Source organism: Rhinolophus hipposideros (assembly GCF_964194185.1).
Source record: "Rhinolophus hipposideros genome assembly, chromosome: 7".
Taxonomy (NCBI): Eukaryota; Metazoa; Chordata; class Mammalia; order Chiroptera; family Rhinolophidae; genus Rhinolophus; species Rhinolophus hipposideros.
In genome coordinates this window covers 15330191-15350413 of record NC_138053.1, presented here as the reverse complement: position 1 = coordinate 15350413, position 20223 = coordinate 15330191, and the positions used below count along the sequence as shown (strand labels likewise).

At 33.0% G+C, this 20223-nt stretch overlaps 1 protein-coding gene across 10 annotated transcripts in view; it reads left to right on the top strand.

Moving 5' to 3' along the window:
• The window catches only part of CSNK1G3 (casein kinase 1 gamma 3), a 103016-nt gene that overhangs the window by 65994 nt on the left and 16799 nt on the right, over positions 1-20223 (top strand). For 2 of the 10 annotated variants that reach the window (XM_081053644.1, XM_081053649.1), the window contains exons 7-11: positions 7333-7418; positions 7539-7623; positions 9696-9844; positions 10947-11042; positions 14339-14434. In XM_081053644.1, coding sequence (XP_080909770.1) covers positions 7333-7418; positions 7539-7623; positions 9696-9844; positions 10947-11042; positions 14339-14434 — 512 coding nt within the window. The remainder of the gene's footprint in view (positions 1-7332; positions 7419-7538; positions 7624-9695; positions 9845-10946; positions 11043-14338; positions 14435-20223) is intronic. The other 8 variants (XM_081053646.1, XM_081053650.1, XM_081053652.1 and 5 more) reach the window with 5 other exon arrangements.

Below are 20223 nucleotides of genomic sequence, written 5' to 3'. Positions count from 1 at the left end.
TTCTCTGATGATTAGTGATGTTGAACATTTTTTCATATGTCTATTAGCCATTTGCATGTCTTCTTTGGAGAAATGTCTATTCAGGTCCTCTGCCTATTTTTTAATTGGATTCTTTGTTTTTTTGTTGTTGTTGAGTTGTATGAGTTTCACTTGCATTTTTTGATGACATGATGTAGGACATCTTTTTATATAATTTGTCATCTGTATGTCTTCTCTTGTGAGATGTCTGTTAAGGTCTTTGGCACAGTTTTAATCAGATTATTTGTTTTATTTTTACATTTTAAGAGTTCTTAATATATTTTGGATGGTAGTTCTTTATGAGATGTGTCTTCTGCATATGTTTTCTCCCAGTCAGTGGCTTATCTTTTTATTCTCTTGATGGTGTCTTGCAGAGTAGAAGTTTTTAATTTTAGTGAAGGTCCAGCTCATCAATTATTTCTTTCATGGATTGTGCCTATGGTATTACATCTAAATAGTCATTGCCATCCAGATTCTTTCCTATGTTATTTTCTAGGAATTTTATAATTTTGTGTTTAACATTTAGGTCTGTGATGCATTTTGTCAATTTTTGTGAAGGGTGTAAGGTCTGTGTCTCGATTCATTTTTTTTGTGTATGTACATATCCAGTTGTTCCAGAACTATTTGTTGAAAAGACTTATATTGGCTCCATTGTATTGCCTTTGCTCTTTTGTCAAAGATCAATTGAGTGGATTTATGTAGGTCTATTTCTAGGCTATCTATTTTGTTCATTGGTCTATTTGTCTATTCTTTTGTGAATACCATACTCTCTCTTGATTATTGTTGCTTTATAGTATTAAGTCTTAAAGTAGTGTACTTTTTAATAGATTTTTTTTTTTGGCCCAACTATATTTTCACTTACTTTTTGCTATTATGTGTGGTACACCTACTGCAGGCAACACTTTCCTTTTCTTTCCATTTGCATCTTCTAACCTGATAGCCAAACTTACTGGAATTATGTATAAATTGAGAGAACTAGATTTCAAGAGAGGAATTCTTTAGGAATCAAATGAATCCATATACTGGGTTACATTGCTCAGATGTTGTTGTATTTTTTAACTTTCTGACTTCTTGATATTGCTAGACCAGGTGTCTCGATTAGTGAGTTGTTGCTGCAGATTGTCTTGCATAGTTGTCCTTTTTCTTTTCCTTTTTAGATTTATGTTCTCATTTTTTTAAAAATCCATGTTAATTATATAATTTTGAAAAATACAAATGAGCTCAATGAATGCTGAAGAAGAACATATTTTTGGGGGGGAGGTGTCAAGCAAAAAAAAACTTTACGTTTTCAGAAGGAGCTATAAAGTGAGACTTTTACTTGCTTATGATAATCTTTGTTTTTTTTTTTGTTTATATATATATATATGTATACGTATATATATAAAGAATGATTTTAAACTGTCATCGGGGAGAATTTTTGTTGTGCTGGAGCTCTCTTGTGAGGCCTGTTATTTAGTTTAACTAACATGTATTTTGGCCTCATTGTTTTTCATTTTTGCAGGAGAATGCAGGATTAAGTTTATTTTTGCAGATATACATGTGTGTATTAGAAAGTTTCCTGCTTCTAAGTGAGGCATTTGATACATTTGTTTTGACAGAAGTAAATTTGAGTTAATGAAAAAGGGAATATTTTTCTGTTGCTGAAAATTAAAATTCAATTGAAATGGAAATGGTGCTAGACAAGTGAGGAATAAAAAGTGAAAGTTTAAAAAGTGAAAAATAATGTTGAGGTAGAAGAGTAGAATTTTCAAATAGAAAAGCATTGCTGAAGGTGTGCAACGAACATTTGATTAATTGATTGGTTCTACCTTGCTTTCTGAAATAAGGAAAGTATAGACACGTGGTTTGAAATTCTGCCTTGCCTTTTTTAGGTACATAGTTTTGGGCTAGTCATTTAACCTTATGAGCCTTAGTTTCCTGATAATTTGAGATTACTGATACTACTTTGAGTATAGCTGTAATTTTAAAAGATCATGTGTATGTCTGAAGCACTGACCCATACTATGCTCTTAAAGTGTGTTTGTTGTGGCAAAATTTTAATCAACTCTACATAGCTCTTAAATTTATTGAAGAACCTGGTTAAATGAATCTTTAATGATACATGTTTTAATGCAAATTGTCACTTTCTAATTTCTTAGTTACTTATAGCCAAGGTCTCTATAAGGATTCTTAGCTTTGAGGAAAACATCCATTTTCAAACAAGCCTTTGTAGTTAAGTGCTTAAAAAGATGTGAATAGGGCTTAGTAAGGGCCATGTTACCTTTGGGGGATTTATTTTTCATGTAACAGAACTGTTAAAGACCTGTGCTTCAAAGAGAAAGCGTTGCTTATGACTTCCTTTACCTACTACATGGTGAAATTCACTTCCAGATTTGTCAGTTGGTGAAAGACACAAAGAAATGAATTTCGAGGGTAAGGAGTGTTTCAGACTGTGTTGCAGTAGGTTTATTTTATTAGCTTATATTTATGGCTGTGTAGGTTATGAGACTAATACTTTTATCTGAGACAACCATGTAGGCCAGATCACTTTATGATTAGGGCTTGTTGGCACCGTGTAACTAAAGCCCCCCTGGGATTGAATTCAAAGGGGAATTGCCTTGTATACTGAGTTCTCGCCTTAACAAAGAACCCCACTGTGGTGCTGTGTTTGCACGTCATTTAGTCTTTTAAACTATGTGCTGTAATAAAAAGGGTTTGGCGTACAAGTACGCATTGATACATTGATCCCTCCATGTTTCATGTATTTTGATACTGTTATTCATGGTATTGCTCGTAAGGAAATACAATTGATTTTTATGTATTGACTTTGTATCCTATAATCTTGCTAGAACTCACTGATTCTAATAGATTTTTTTTTTTGTAGGTTACTTAGGATTTTCTACAGTACAATCATATTGTCTACAAAGAAAACTAGTTTCACTTGTTCATTTGCATTTCTGAATACCTTCTAAGTTTTTCTTGCTCTTTTTGTACTGATAGGAACTTCCAGCACAACACTGAAAAGCAAATGTAAGGGTGAACACCCTTCTTTTGTTTCTGAGCTTAGGGGTGCCTTTCCCCAATGTAAGAATTAATGCTAGTTGTAGGTTTTTCATAGAAGTCCTTTGTCAGAATGAAGAAGTTTCCTTCTATTCCTTATTTGATGAGAGGTTATATTATAAGTACATGTTAGATTTTGTCAAGTGCTTTTTCTGTGTCTGCTGAGATGATCATGTGATTCATATCTGTTATTTTGTTAATATGGTGAATTACATAGATTGATTTTTGAAAGTTAAACCAACTTTAAATTAATAGGGTAAATCTTACTTAGTCATGGTGTATTATCTTTTTCAGTATTTTGTATCTCTTGATGAGGAATACATAAATCCTGTACTTTCCTGCTTGTAATGCCTTTGTCTGGTTTTGGTAACAGGGTAATCACATGAGTTGAGAAGGGTTCCCGTTACTTCTGCTTTCCGAAAGAGTTTGTGGAGAATTGGTATTGTTTCTTAGGTGCTTAATAGAATACACCAGTGACGCCGTCAGGGCCTTGGGTTATATTTTGGGAAGATTTTAAATTATAAATTTAAATTTCTTTAATTGGTAGAGATCTATTCACATTGTCTTCTTGCTGCAGTTTTGGTAATTTGTACCTTTCAAGGTATTTTCGCATTTCATCTAAGTTGAATTTATTGGCATAATGTTAGTTCTTTATCATCCTTTTAATGTCTGTAGGATCTGTCTTTTGGCCCCCTTGTTGTTCCTGATGTTGGTAATTTGTGTGTGTGTGTTTTCTTCTAGTCTTGTGAGAGGATTACTTTTATTGAACTTTTCAAATGACCAGTTTATTTTGATGGTTTTCTCTATTGATTGTTCATTTTCTCATTATTGGTTTCTTCATTTATCATTATTTTTCCTTCTACTTATTTTGGATGGTATTGGCATAGACATAGATGTATGAGTCAGAACACAGAGACCTGAAATAGACCCAAACATAGATGCTCAATTGATTTTTGGGAATGGTACAAAAGTAATTCAAGGTGGAAAAGGATAATAGTGAAAAGAAACTGTGTGAAAATAACTAGATATTAATGTTGCAAAAAATGAATCTTAAACCCTTGCCCCACACCAAAAGCAAAAAATAAAAAAAAAAAATAGTTAACTTCAAATGAATCATAGAAGTTCTTGAAGAAAAAATAGGGGAAAAGTCTTCATGATCTTAAAGTAGTCAAAGATTTTCTAGATAGACACAAAAGCATTTACAATAAAAGAAGAAACCCTGATAAATTTGGCTTCATCAAAATGTAGACTTCTGTTCTTTGAAAGATACTGTAAAGAAAACAAAAAGCAGGCTACAGTGTGGGAGAAAGTATTTGCAAAATTTGTATCTGGAAATCACTTGTATCCAGAATATACAAACAATTCTTACAACTTTATAATGTGACAAAGAATACGTCTTAAAAAGTGGGTAAAATATTTGAACAGACGCTTCATGAAAAGATGTATCAGTGACCAGTAACACATGGAATGATGTTCAAACACATTAGTCACCAGTGAAATATTCAAATTAAATTGCACTTCACAGCCACTAGCATGGCTAAAATTTAACAGACTGACTACCCTAAATGTTGAACAAGCTCTGGAGCAACTGGAACTCTCATACATTGCTGGTGGAAATATAAAATGGTACAACCTTTTTGTAGAACAGGGGTTGTTCTTATAAGAACAACTTATAACTTATATGAAGTTTCTTGAAAAGTTTAACCTGGGGTCAGCTCGGTGGCTCAGGCGGTTGGAGCTCCGTGCTCCTAACTCTGAAGGCTGCCAGTTCGATTCCCACATGGGCCAGTGGGCTCTCAACCACAAGGTTGCCAGTTCAACTCCTCGAGTCCCGCAAGGGATGGTGGGCAGCTCACCCTGCAACTAAGATTGAACACGGCACCTTGAGCTGAGCTGCCGCTGAGCTCCCGAAGGGCTCAGTAGGTTGGAGCACGTCCTCTCAACCACAAGGTTGCCGGTTTGACTCCCGCAAGGGATGGTGGGCTGCGCCTCCTGCAACTAGCAATGGAAAATGGACCTGGAGCTGAGCTGCGCCCTCCACAACTAAGACTAATTAAACCTACACTTTCCATATGACACAGTAATCCACTCCTAGATATTTACCCAAGAGAAATGAAAATATGTGTTTATACAAAGACCTGTACAAGAATGTTCATAACAGCTTTATGTACAATAGCCTCAAACTGGAAGTTACTCAGAGGTCCTTCAATAGGAGAATAAATAAATACATTGTGTTATATACTACTCAGCAATAAAAAGTAATGAACTATCAATGCATGCAACAACATAGATGAATCTTGAAAACATTACACTGAACAAAAAGAATATGGATGCAAGTCCATATTGTATGGTCCCATTCGTGTGAAACTATAAAAAATCAAACTTAATATAGAGTGACTGAAAGCAGGTAAGTGGTTGTTTGAGGCCAGTGGAGGGGGGAAATACAACAAGCAAGGGGCATAAGGGAACCTTTTGGAATATTGGAAATACTTTTTTGTTGTGGTGGTACTTAGGTGTGTGTGTTGTCAAAGTTCATCAAGCTGTACTCTTCTAATGGGTGTATTTTATTATATGTAAATTATACTTCAATGAAAGAAGTTTATTTTTTAGTGCTTATTACTTCAGAATTATCTATTAAACTTTTAAAAAAGTATTGTCTTCTACCCCACATGATACCCAAGGAATCAATCTTCAGCAATAGGCCTGCTCGTTTGAGGTTTTTAAAAGTTCCAGAGGTGATTCTGGTTCTCAGCAGGATTTCAGAAATGATATTTTCTTATTTGCATGATATTTCATTCGTAATATTCCCAGGATTTAATAAAGTGTAATTTTACTTACAAAAGGCGTTACTGATTTTTCAAAGTGTTATTCACATCCCACTTTCATTAATGACTTTAAAAAGAAATTTAAGTCTATTTTACTTGTTTTGAAAGTTTACTATTTTGATAGTGTATGCTTACATTGTTATAATACAAAATATAAGAAAAAATTTCCCATTATATTACATTTTTTGAGTACATGAAATGAGAAATGGAAATGTCCTCCACTCTCACACACCTGGTTACTAATGATTTGATACATATTCCTGTAGATATTTTCCTGTGCTTGTAGAAAAGTGACATATATCTGATATTACATATTTTCAAATATTCTTTTATGTACTTAAATAGTGTGTGCTGGTGCCTGCTCTGCGGTGCCATTAGGATAATGAGCCATAGAGACATCTACCCTCCTGTTACTTGCTGTTGGTCGGAGGATAGATATTGATTAAATAATAACACAAAAAATTTTTTTAAGCTGTAGCAAGTGTTGCAGAAGACAATCATAGAATGTTATGAGATCACATAGGAAAAAGTAAAAATTTTCTGAACCTCTCACCATAGTTTAGACCCATGATTTGAAAAGTTTGCTTTTTTGAAAGCATTTTTTGAACGTATGTAGTACTGCTTAGATAGTATGGTGATTATTCATTTACATAAAACATATTGCACATGAACATCCTTTTATTAAAGTATTTTTTCCTTTTGTGAACATTTTTGAATTATTTTAAAATACTAAAAAATCTTAAGCATTTAACTTCAGTGACAAAAAGTTGAAAAAAAATTCACTCAGCAAATATTTATAAATACCTCCCTGAGTCTTAGTCTGTGATTATCACTCAGTTATGTGCTGTACAGCATTGTGTTACTAAAACAATAGCAACTTGAAAATAACAATTTGTTCTAGCAGCATGTTTTGGAGGGGTTATAAATGTTGGGATCTGTCAAAAGTGAGTATTTTAAAAATGTATATACAAAATACTAATTTGTTTAAAATTATGAAAAGTATGTGGGTTAGAAGTTTTGTGCTCATTTAAGTTTAGGGGGTGCAGGGTTAAATGAAGTTAAACATTTTTAGCACATAACACTTAGGGTTAACATTTTAGGCAAAACTAGTTTTTTCCGTAACCTTTAATGTGTTACATTCTGAATCTTTTAACCCAGGAACCATTTCTCCTTTGTCTTGTATTTCTGTGAATAGATATCTAAGGAGAGAAATAAATCCCCAATAGCATCTAAAAAAACGATAATGGCATATTTTAAAGATGTATGATAATTTTAATATAAAAGCATTGTTTAACTACACGTAATTTTGTCGCGTATAAATACTAGATCTGTGTTTTATACTTCTATACTGAACTTTTGGGAATTAATTGATAACAAAAGAATCCGTTCTCTATTCTTGCATTCTTAACTGGGAAAGGAAAGTGAAGTTGATGTTTCTCTTACATTTCAGAACAAAGTAGAAGAGATGACTTAGAAGCCTTAGGTCATATGTTCATGTATTTTTTGAGAGGCAGTCTTCCCTGGCAAGGTTTAAAGGTAATTGTTTTTGTATTTCCTTATTGGATTTCATAAATTGTTAATACATTCAGAACCTCTCTTCTAAGAATTTAATTTTAAAATTACCACCTTCGCAAGATTTTTTTCTTTTTGTTTTAGGCTGACACATTAAAAGAGAGGTATCAGAAAATTGGAGATACAAAACGAGCTACACCAATAGAAGTGTTATGTGAAAATTTTCCAGGTAATGCGTAATGCCTCATTGATACATGTGCTTATACACAGAAAACCAGAACTGTTAGCATTCATTGCGTAAGTCTGTAAATACCTTTCTTCATGCTTAAAAAAAAAAAATGAGCTCAAAGTATGATTTAAAAGATGTCAGCATTTAATGCATTGACTACAGGGGCACTTTGTGTATTTGCTTTGTAAAATGTATTAATAGAAGAAAATCCCATCTTTTAATAGTGTGTTGACCAATACCGTATTTCCGAAAATAAGACCTAGCCAGACCATCAGCTCTAATGCATCTTTTGGAGCAAAAATTAATATAAGACCCGGTCTTATATAAGACCCGGTATTTATATTGTGGGGTGGGGTCGGGGGTGTGGGGTGTGGTGTGTTGTTATACCTGGTCTTATATTAATTTTTGCTCCAAAGGAAGCATTAGAGCTGATGGTCCGGTTAGGTCTTATTTTCGGGGAAACACAGTACCAGCTAAAGTAAAATTTTCTTCAATGACGTACTTTTAATAAGTTAATATGTTTGCTAAGAAATACCAACTATAAAGTTTTGGTGTAAAATCTTACTCATTTGAGTCTTAATGTTAAGCTCAGAGGGGGTGCAGTGTATTATTTAGCCTAGTTTTTTTCAAAGTACAGTAAAATCTTATTACCCTTACTACTTTTAGGCTAATTTTATATTGGGAAAAATAAGCTTTATGAAATTGGGCTTTATGAAAATAGTTTTCCTTTCTTGGAGATATAAGGAATAAGAATATTGTGTGGCGACTGTATTAAAATATCTGCTGTGATTTGTGCAATAACATTAAGTAAAAACAGATCACACTTGAAGATAGAAGACTTAATTCATATCTCACTTTGATATTCACAGGTTCTCCTGTACAGCGCTAGCGCTATTGTTGTAATAATATCAGTAGTATAGTACCGGGTAGCTCTTTCTCAAGTTCGCTATGTTATTCACTGGCAGCAAGCTTTAATTATATTTTCCTTTCTTAATTTAAAACTAGAAGATTGAAAAAATATATTGGTTGATAGTACTAGCTGTTTTAGGGGTATGCATATTGGCTACATGTTATTAAGAAGTATGTACAAATTTCTGCATGCAAAATGGGGATTCCAAAGTAAATGAACCCGATGATTATCTAGAAAGTGGAACAGTGGCAGTCAACATGTGTGGAAGGTCACTAGTTGCCACTTTCATTGCCCTTTGAGTGGTGTGTGCTCCTGTTCTTAATGGCTACTATGCTTTAGTTGGATCAGAAAAGCAGCTAGGTGTAACCTACCCTCTCTTACTACGGTGACCTTTTGTGCCCTTGTGGTGAAACACTGTTTTGCTAATTGCTCAGCATTTTGCCTGTTTATTTTTATGGTTTTTTCGTTCTGGAAAGTATGATCTTTAAAATATACATATATGTATATGTATATTTTACACTTGAGAATTATAATGGCAGGCGAAATTTATATATTACTAAATGATTGTTAATTATATGACCAGAAATAAAAGAAGAATTAAACTGTGCTTTCCTGTGTTATATTTCTGAGATCTGTTTTAACTTTATTTTGCTAGGTCAGTTGGTTGGAATACTGCTCAGAGGCAACGTTAGGAATTTGAATCCTCTATTGGTTAGTTAGTGTATGTCACTGATTCTAAAGGAAGCTAGCAAGCTAGTGCAAATGCTTTCATATATAAATCAGTTCCCACCAATATTTTAAATAATTTTTTAAATTTATGAGCTGAGTGTGTGATTAAATAATCATGCATTAATTTGTTAATTCAATCTCTAATACTCACCAAGGTTTTTATTTAAAAAATTTGTAAATTAAAAATTTTAGCTTTTCTTAATGAAATGAAGCAAAAATGTTTGTTAAATTAAACCTTTCATTTCTCTTTTGTCCCTATTTTCTTCCCTTCTTTTTTCTTATTTCGTTGTAATTAAACTTACAAAATTTTAAATAGCAATAGAATTTTGTTACTTTTATGTTTTATAATACTGTGCATTTAGACTTTTGAAAATTTTGTTATTAAGGAGTATGTAGAAAAGTATAATCAGAATAATTTTTATTTCCTTTCTAGAAGAAATGGCAACGTATCTTCGTTATGTAAGAAGGCTAGATTTTTTTGAAAAACCAGACTATGACTACCTAAGAAAGCTTTTTACTGACTTGTTTGATCGAAAAGGATATATGTTTGATTATGAATATGATTGGATTGGTAAACAGTTGGTAAGTACTCTTCTTACATAAGAAAAGATTGTTTATAGTGCTTCTTTTCCACAGTAAGATCCTTCACTGAAAAGAATTGAGAACAAATAATTTTTTAAAAGGTTTCACTTTATTTCCTTTTTTAGGGATATTTCACATAGCAGTACTAATATTGTTCTTTGAATTTTGTAAAAACCCTAAATTTGGGCTCTCTGATTTTTAGAGTGATAAGTTATTGTGAACTTTTCATTCCTGATATAATTCTTAGTGTCATACATACTTTTTTTTGGTATAATAGTCTAGTGGTTACTTTAAAAGATCAGTTAGTTTTGTTTTTTGTTTACTTCAGCCATCTTTCAAAATATTTGTAATTTAAAAATGCAAGTTTTAATTATACTAGCAGTTTTGAGTTATTTGTTGAAATAGATTGATACTAACTTGGAGCATATTAAGGTTTTTAAAACTATACTTAAGTTTTTGTAACTTAAAAAAAGTTGTCTTTATTATAACTGTAGGATTGGTGCTCATCACTTAAGGGGATATGCCATTAAATTCTTTCCTTGAAGAGATGACTCCTAAAATATCAAAGTCATCTGAATATATATGGCATCTGTGATGCAAATCTGAATAAACTTTGAATTGTATTTGAAAATAAAAAAAATTTTTATACACTTCTTCTGGGTCAAAATATTGACAACAAACAATTTTATTACCTTATTTAAAAATTGTTTCCTTAAATTTCTTAAAATAATTTATCCTGTTTATAAATTAGCTTTGGAAATGAAAGAAATACACAAATACAGTTTCAGTTTTTAATATGAAAGGCAACCTAAAAATAGTGTCAGCATGAAGGTCTTTTGTGTTTGATTAAAGCATTTAAATATTTTGAAAACAATTAGTAGCTATGTTCTCTTTGTTATGTTCTCTTATTATATGTTATTATTATATATGTTATTATATGTTATGTTATGTTCTCTTGTTAGCTTTAACATATTTTGAGAAGGATGTCTTTTCTTAAGTCCTTATTTTATTTCAGTGTCTTTTGATTTTTTAAAGCAGCTAAATGATTTTTAAAGAACTTCTGAAATAGAATGTATTGATGCTAATTGTTATTGTATTATAGCCTACGCCAGTGGGGGCAGTTCAGCAAGATCCTGCTCTGTCGTCAAACAGAGAAGCACATCAACACAGAGATAAGATGCAACAATCCAAAAACCAGGTTTGCTGCCCTTTTAGATATGAAATGTCTTACTTTGCTTCTGTATTACCCTCTAACAGTGTATAAATATATTTGGTGTTTTACCATGCATCTTAGATGACAGTTTTGTGTGTGTGTGTGAGTGTGTGTGTGTGTGTGTGTGTGTGTGTGTCTATACATACACATGTATATGCATATTGAAGGATTAAAATACACATTTTTCTTCCAATAGATAAAAAACATTATATACACACACTAAGAACTGAAAATACATATTTCTCCTAATGTTCACTCTTAGTTTAATTATAAATTCATGATTTAGTGGTATAAATTAGTATAAGTTTTGAGCAATATTTGACATTCTGTTAGATAGAAGTATTTGAATACCTTGTTGGAATGAATTGTAATAGCAGTTGATTTTTCTAACTATAGTTTAGTTCAATAAATTATTTACTTGAGTTTCTGGTATTTGAAAACTACTGTTTTACATGTCGAAGAAATGCAGAACTAAGAAAAACAATATAACCTATAAGAAATGGTTTTGTAATGAGTGGCTAAGAGCTGAGTCAGTCCCTGGAATCATTCATACCTGCATTTGGTTTGACCCTGGGCAAATCACTCAATCTCTCAAACCTCAGTGTTCTCATCTATACAATATAAGTAATGCATGTTAATTCCTAGCATATAGTAAGCCTTCAGTAAATCTTAAATCTCATAGCTGGTGTTACTGTTATCATGATTATTACAGTAAATTCACAAATAACTACATTACAAAGCGGAATAAGCTGTATCACATGAAGGATATTAATATAGTCCCAGGGAAGGTTATTGGAAGATATGGGAACTCTATAAAGATTTTATGAAGGAGGTGGTTTTTGAGATGAGCCTGAAGAATCATGAGTGAAGTTTTTAAAGGCAGATGAAGGAATAAGGATATTTTGTGGAGAGTGGACCGTATATAATATGAATCAGAAGTTTAAAATGTAGAATTTGAGCAGTTCAGTTTGCAGGGAGGAAAGAGATGGATAGAAGACTGATGGATAGTGAAGAGTTTGTATTTCTTGGGCAAGGTACTTGAAGGCTATTGAAATTTTTGAGCAGTGTTTTCACTTTGTTTTGTAAAAAGCTTTATCGAGGCCATCTTTGACATAAAAATTTTTGTCACCCTGAGTTAAATTGTCTTTAGAATTTTCTATTATAACCCTTTATAGAGAAGGATAGTGCATTATCCTTTTCTACTTTTACATCTTTCATCCTATCAGAGTTCAAGTGAGGGTTAAACAAGAGTTGAAAATCAAAGAAAAGAACACAACTTATTAAAAATCATTGCAAAATAAAATTTCACATTTTTATTTAACAGTATTACGCTTTAAAGTACAGCCAATTTAAAAGATTAATTTTAGAATTGTGCCTTAGAAAAATTGGGACAATATAGGGTCTCATATATGATTACTTCAGTTATCAATTACAACTAGTTGATAGCTTGAGTACCCTGCTAAGACCGTGTGTATAGAAAGAAACGGCTCAGTAGTCAACTCGGAATTTGTGTTTTATACTCGTAAATCAGAGTTAATTTCTCAAAAGTGCTTTGGAAGGAGATCAATAATTCATGTTCTGTGAAGATCTCCACTTGAGCTCTTAGGTATTGTAATAAGTGGAACTTTTATTGTTGAATTAAATTATAATTTAAATATTTTAGAGTTTAACTTTCTACGTGTTTCAGACATGCCTTGCTAGCTAGATTGTGAGCTCACTGAGGGGAGGAACCATATTTTATTTGTGTAGTCCTTGTTGCAATAAATGTAGGGAGTCAATTTTTTTTTTTTCAGGAAATCTTTTAAGATAGCTTATATTTTGAATTTGAAACCTGGATATGCAGACTGTTATCATGATAGAAAAGTTGGATATCTAGAAAAAAAATTCTTAAATATCTGTGAAACAGTAAAGAGTTTTAAGTTGTATGAGAAACCTATAGTTCACAATCACAAAAGAACAAAAATTAATTCTTTAAATGACTAAAACCTTTATTATGTCCCCAGATAAACAACTTGTCACCTAGACTCAGTGGTTGGAGTTCAGGGGATCCTCATATTTTATAGAGAGTGTTGGGTGCGTGTAAACGTTTATTCTGAGGAGAGGTGGCATAGCTTTTACTGTCTTCTTCAAGAGGTCCGTGACCCCCAAATGTTGGCCTGTTATCCTAGAATGAAAGAGGACTAACGACTTTAGAACATATGTATTTGTGCTAAGAAGTTAAGGAGTGTTACTGGAGGAGCAGCAGGCTCTGAGTTTGAACCTCTGCTATACTCCTTGCTACCTCTGTGATCTTACCCAAGTGTTTAAAATCTCAGTGTCTTCATCAGTAAAATGAAGATCATACTATATATCTCACAATGAGATAACATATAAAGCAGTTAATGCAGAACCGAACATATCATAGAAACTTAAATACTATATTCCTTCCCCTTCTTTTTATTAGTGCTGACCACGTTTACCTGACACATAGAAATTGACCCCAATTAAGCAAGCAACTACTTTTAATTCTGCTAGTAGATTATTAGTGTGTGGTTATTGCCATGCAAATTTGTCAAGTTATCTGAACGCATCAAGAATTATCAGCCTATTCCAGGGAAATGGGTTCCTTAATTTGAACTAGATAAAAAGAGATCAGGGAAGCAAAGATTCATACTTGTAGAATTGTTACTTTAAAAAAATTGTGATAGCCTCATAATATTTTATATAACACTTCTCACTTTTTAAAGAACTTGACTATTTTCTATTAGCCTCACAATTAGAAACGGTACTAACCAAGAGAGAAAAGTTTTCTAGGATACTATGTACAGCTAGTTAAGTACCTGTTTTTTTTTTCGTTTTTTTTTAACCTTGCTAGAAGTTGTTCCTCATTAGAAAACCAATGGGGACCTCTACTGTAAGAAAATATAGGTAGTGGATGGCTTTTTAGTTCACTCATGATTTATTTGGAGTGTTTTCTTGGGCATGTCATTTTTACATCCCTAGTTTTTCCTTAATTTCATTGATAAAGTTCCAGGGTGGAATTTGTGATATCTAAAGTCCTTTCACTTCTAAAATTCTGTGTTTATATTTTGTTTTTATGGTATGGATGATTACATACTTGTAACAATTTAACTAAAAACTCCACATTCAGTATACAAAAATTATTGCATCTATAATTCAGAATAGTAAGGGTATTTTAAATTTCCTTTTATACATTTGTTTTCTATATTATAAGGATGAGATGTTTAACATATTGGGTTTTTCTTCTTCCATGCATGCCACATGCATTAAATAAATGGCAGTCGGCAGACCACAGGGCAGCTTGGGACTCCCAGCAGGCAAATCCCCACCATTTGAGAGCTCACCTTGCAGCAGACAGACATGGTGGCTCGGTACAGGTATTTTCTGATTTTTGCATGAGTGATTATTTCCCAAATTTATACAACTAACCCTTTTTTTGGAGCTCATGGCATGATTTCATATCCTAATGAAAAACTTGTTGCTGAACTCTCCATAATTCTATTCCTTTGTATTTAACCAAAAAAGCAAAATTAACATGATCTAGAAAGACCAGTAGGGATCCTGAGATTTTTGCCTTTGTTCATTTTTGCAAGTATATGCCACAATATGTAAGTAAGTCGTACAACAGATTAGGAAAACAAACTGTATTGCTTGAAATATGTGTGAAACTTGATTTTCCAATAATAAGCTCAATCTTTTTTAATGCTTTAAATAATAGAACATTTTTATATCTTTTCCCTTTCATTGATTTTGCATCCTTCAAACTTAAGTCAGTTAAGTAGATATCTAACTTTTTCATCCTGAATATTCAGAATGTACTTTTCTGATTAATCGGTCAAATAAGCATGACCCCTATTTTTATAATGGTATATTTTGTTTGTGCTTGTAGAAAATACCAGGTGGAGAAAATAATTTCAAGAACAAGTATTTATTAAATATTCCCTTCAATTTTTTTTGATATTTGAATTTAAAACAATCCCTTATTTTTTTTTGATGTGTTGTTTTTTTTCCCTTTTCCATACAGTTAGAGATAGCTGCTATGTTTTGTCCTCTCAGGCCCCCTAAATTGTAATCTGTTATGTTTATTGTAGAAATAGGGAAAGATTCCTGAGTCTCTTATTTCTTTTAAATATTGATAATCTAAATGCTGGTTTAAAGTAATTGAGATAATAAATGTAATTTCAATCCATTTCAATTTAGCACTGGTAAAACTTTTTGATTTTTTTTGTAATCCACATATTTCCACTTGGACAATTTTCCACTATGTTTTACCAAATTTACATTTTTCTGTGTGTGTGTGTTCGTGTATACATATATAAATACACATATATGTATATATATTAAATTTACTGAATCTATTCTCTGGATTTTATCCTTTCTTAATTTGAATTTTAAACATCAGCTCTTGATTAAATTTTATAAGTTCTCATGTTTTCTCACCATTAAATTTTAGAGGTAATTTAAATTATATTACCAGGTATTTTTATAGAACTTTGTAGCCTGTGGAACTTTCAATTACGTGTAATAGAAGTATTTGACTAGTTCTACAAAACTCTAGAGTGAGGGACTCAGAGGCAAGGGTCCCTGAATTGTAAAATTTTTTATGATCCCGATTTATGTCATTGGAAAAGTTAATTGAGCAAGTTATATTTAATTTACATAACACAAGCTGGATTGTGTATGTATCTGTATGCGTTTACGTTTCTAAGTGTTGTATGTTATAGCAAGTTTCTTGCTCACTGTTCAGGGAAATCTGCAGCAATTAAGGCAGTATTAGAAAGCTTTCGTACCATTTCTGTACTGTTACCACAAAAACTTAGCTGTTTCTTACTTTGTGGGATTCCCAGAGGTGGCTCATGGGATCTTTCTGGACTGTCAAAGGGTGAATGAGTTTGATTATTGGCTCATCACTCCAGTACTCTATGATTCTTTTTCTTCACATGTTTTCAAAGAGATACTTTAACTAGGCTCACTTCTCGTCATCTCTTTAAAACTTTTCTGCCTGTACAAATTACATCTGGCTTCATTCTAGTAGTCAATAGTTGACCAGTTTTACTAACTAGAATCTAGTAATACATAGGTGAAACAAAAAATGGCACACTATTTTTACTACTTCCTAAATATAGTTTACAGCGTTCACCTGTTGGACATTATGATGGACATTAAACAAGCTTGATGATCATGAAAAATTTACTAGTAGCCTAAATAAGATCATGCCTGAATCTTGCCCCACCCCAAAATAATGGATTCATTTATAATTGATATCTTACCCACTTTCAAAATTTGAAACATTATGGTACTTGTATAATTGGGTTAATAAAACCATAATTTAAAACTAATAATAAAGGGAAATAAAAGTACCTAAAATCTAAGCTAATGTGATTATTATAATAATTGATACTGTATTTGATTCTGAACGAAGAAAGGGAAACAGTGTGTTCTGTCATTCTCATCATTTGATAAAGGGAAGAGATCAAGAGAATAGAAACCTTTTCACTAGTACAAAAGTATGAGAACAATTTACCTTGAGGTTCTTTGCCTTGCGGTTCATCAAACCACCTGTTGGACAAAAATTCAAGTGTTGGCTTTGCAGGAGATGCAATAACTATATGACAGTTAAAAAAATTATCCTTAATAAATCCTAAAGACATATTATCATATAGTTTCTCAGGAAAGACACTTCCATAATAAGTAGACAGCTATCTGGTCATACAGATTCAGGATATTCAGAAGCAGCATCAGCAGTAACCTAAAAATGAGCCAATTTGGGCCTATGGCATTTATCCCTTATCTATTATTACACTCTTTTCTAAATTGAGGAATAATTGACATAACATGGTATTAGTTTCACATGTAGAACATAATGATTCAATATTTGTATGTACTGTGAGATGATCACAATAGTTCAAGTTGCCGTCTGTCACCATACCAAAGTTACAGTTGTTTTTCTTGTGGTGAGAACTTTTAAGATGTATTCACTAAGCAACTTTCAGACATGTACTGCAGTGTTACTGACATAGTTACTATGCTGTACAGTACGTCTCTATGACTTATTTATTTTCTAACTAGAAGTTCGTACTGTCACTGCACTCTTTAATGGAGCGGAGAATAGCTCTCAAAAGTGGTAGCACTGAGGTGGTTCCAGTTGACATGCAAGATGAAACCTCTTACCGTTTTGACCTAAGAGAAAGATCCGCAGGTATTCATTATTTCAAGTGTGCTTTTGACAGGAACTGAATCATGCAGTCTAAATTTGAACTCCTTGGCTCTCCAGAATTACTAAATGTATTACAGGTCAGACGTACACGAGTAGGTGACCAGGTTGATTTCATTGTGGTTAAGAGCACCAGCTCTGAAGTCCGAGTTGAACTCAAATTCTGTGCCTTAGGTTATTCATCAGGAAAATGGAAGTATTAATAATACTTTGCCTCAGGGTTTTATTGTGAGAAATTATTTTTTAAAAAAAGTATTTAGCATAGAGGCTTAGGCACTGCTAAATAATAGAATAATCTATTGCTTTTGCAAACTAAGAAACTTGACTAGTATTTTTATCCATCTCTGGGAAGTAAAGTGTAATGGTACAGCCAAAAGAAAGCATTGTCAGATATTCTCTCTTTAGTGAAATAGTGTTAATTCACTAAACAGAATGATACGGCTATACGATTGGTAAACTTTTCCCATTGAAGAGTCTAAGAATAATACTCACAGATCTATAGATTTTATTTTGAATCTGTTATTGGCTTGTATGTATTTTGGAAAAGCTCTTAGGGGAATCACGTGTGTCCCTCTACTCCTCTTAGAATCACTGGTAATAAATATGGCCGAGAAACTTAGACCTGCTACTTTAAGTTTCTTGCTATTTATTATTTGGCAAATATATGAAATATATAAATGTCTCCAAGGTGCTAGGCACTGTGCTATGTGCGTGAATAAAAGGAAGAATAACATATATGGTGCCTGTCCCCAAGGAGCTTTAAGTCAATGGGAAAGGCTAATAAACAAGCAGTGTGACAAGTGGAAAAAACATAGGGAGGAAAGAGAGACATACTGAGGAATTGAATAAAATTCAGTCAAGCTGGTGTGTTTTGAGAAAGGAGACTGAAAGGGAGGCACTAGGCAAATCATGAAGGACTTAACAGGTCTTGTTATTAAATTTGGACTTTATTCTGAGGATATAGAGTAGCCGTAAGGAGAATTAGGTAGGGCACTAAGTTAATTACATTAGTGTTTTCTAAAGGTCACTGTTGCCAGAGACTAGCTAGAAGGGAGGCGAGTGGAAGACAGGGCACAGCTATTGAAAATCTATAGCCGAGGAAAACGATCGGTAGTGGCGATGAAGAGAAAAAGTGATGAAAGGTAATTAGAAGGTAGAATTTAGTCAGCACAGTTACTCCTTTTTGACATGTTTCTACCTGGCAAATCAGGATCTCCAAAATTAGGTTTTAAAATGTACCACTCACAGCAGATAGTGCTAATCTCTCATTCCACTGTAGCTGTGTCTTTTACGGTAGCACAACTCCATTGAGCTCAATGCTAACTGAAAACCTGACCCTATAAAGTTGAGAGATAATTGCAAGCAGAGGGAAGAAGTCAAATAATAAGGACACTACTGAATGGTGGCACCACTGTGATGTGGTGGATCTCTCGATTGGTAATCTCTCGTTGTACAGCATTTGGTTTGCGTTTAAGGAATAATGTGACCCTGAGTCCCTGGGGGAAAAAGGGTAGAATTACAAATGGCACCAAGGTGTTAGGCAGCCAGGCACTGTTGATGAAAATAAATGAATAAAATTAATGAGCAGTTTGATATTGTAGTTAATACTACTTCAGAAACACAAATACAGGTGGTGATAACAGAAAAGGAATTATGCAAATGTATCTTGAAATGGTAAGAAAAACACATATAGTTAAAAGTCAGGAGTAATAACAGATGCCATATCTCAATCAATTCTTTCTTATGCTAATTGTTAATACTAGCCTTTCTAAAACATTTCAAATAAACATTTCAATCTTCTCTATTAAATCTTTGAAAAGATACTAAAAAGGAAAAAAAATGAGTGATTATTAGTACAAATATGTTTGTATTCGTAGTTTTCTGTGGTGCTGAAATTTGCAAAATAGAGGTTGTGGAAGAAGAGTGGAATAGTCCCCCCTTCTCTACAGGGAGACAATCCAAGACCCCCAGGAGATGCCTGAAACCACAGATAGGACCAAACCCTATATATGCTATGTCTTTCCTATATATACACATCTGTGATAAAGTGTTATTTATAAATTAAGTACAGTAAGATTAAAACTAATAATAAAATAGAACAGTTATACTGTAGTAAAAGTGCTGTGAATGTAGTCTCTCAAAATATCGTAAGGTGCTCACCTTTTCACTTACAGGAAGCACTTTGCAGCTTCTCTTTGGCACGTCTGAATTGCCAGCATCACTACTATGACGCTTTCGGGCCATTAAGTACGATAAGTGTTACTTGAACACAAGTATTTCTATAATCAAGACAACTGCTAAGTGACTAACAGGTAGACAGTATATTTAGCGTGGATACGCTGAACGCAGGGATGGTTCACGTCCTGAGTAGACTGTGCGGGAGGGAGAGAGATTTTATCACGCTCCTCAGGGCAATGAACAATTTAAAACTTATGAATTGTTTATTTCTGGAATTTTCCATTTAATATTTTCGGACTGCGGTTGGCCATGGGCAACTGAAACCACAGAAAGCAAAACCGTGGGCAAGGGGAGACTACTGTAGTTACATGGTTTTATTACATAATTTAGGAAATTCCTTGTCATCATTGGGGTACCTCAGCATTCCAAATTTATTTTGATATTCTTTTACACATTAACAGTAACATCTTGAAAAACTGGATTACTCAAAGAATATAGTGCTCTGCTTAATACTTCTGTTAAGTGCAAATTAGATGGAGAATCTGTTTTGCTTTATCTTTGTCGGAAGTCAGTGAGAATGTCACTATGCGTTCTGTCATCAGTTGGAATGTCAATTATAGCTTTCGCTATAGATTTTAGACTATGTAAGGAAATTGGTTTCATGCAGTACAGGTGAACCCTAGCACAGGTCTTGTAAACTCTTTGGAAATTACTCTTTTAATTATATCTCATTTATTAGTGTAGTTTCTTATCAGATGGCTTTTAGAAAAAAAA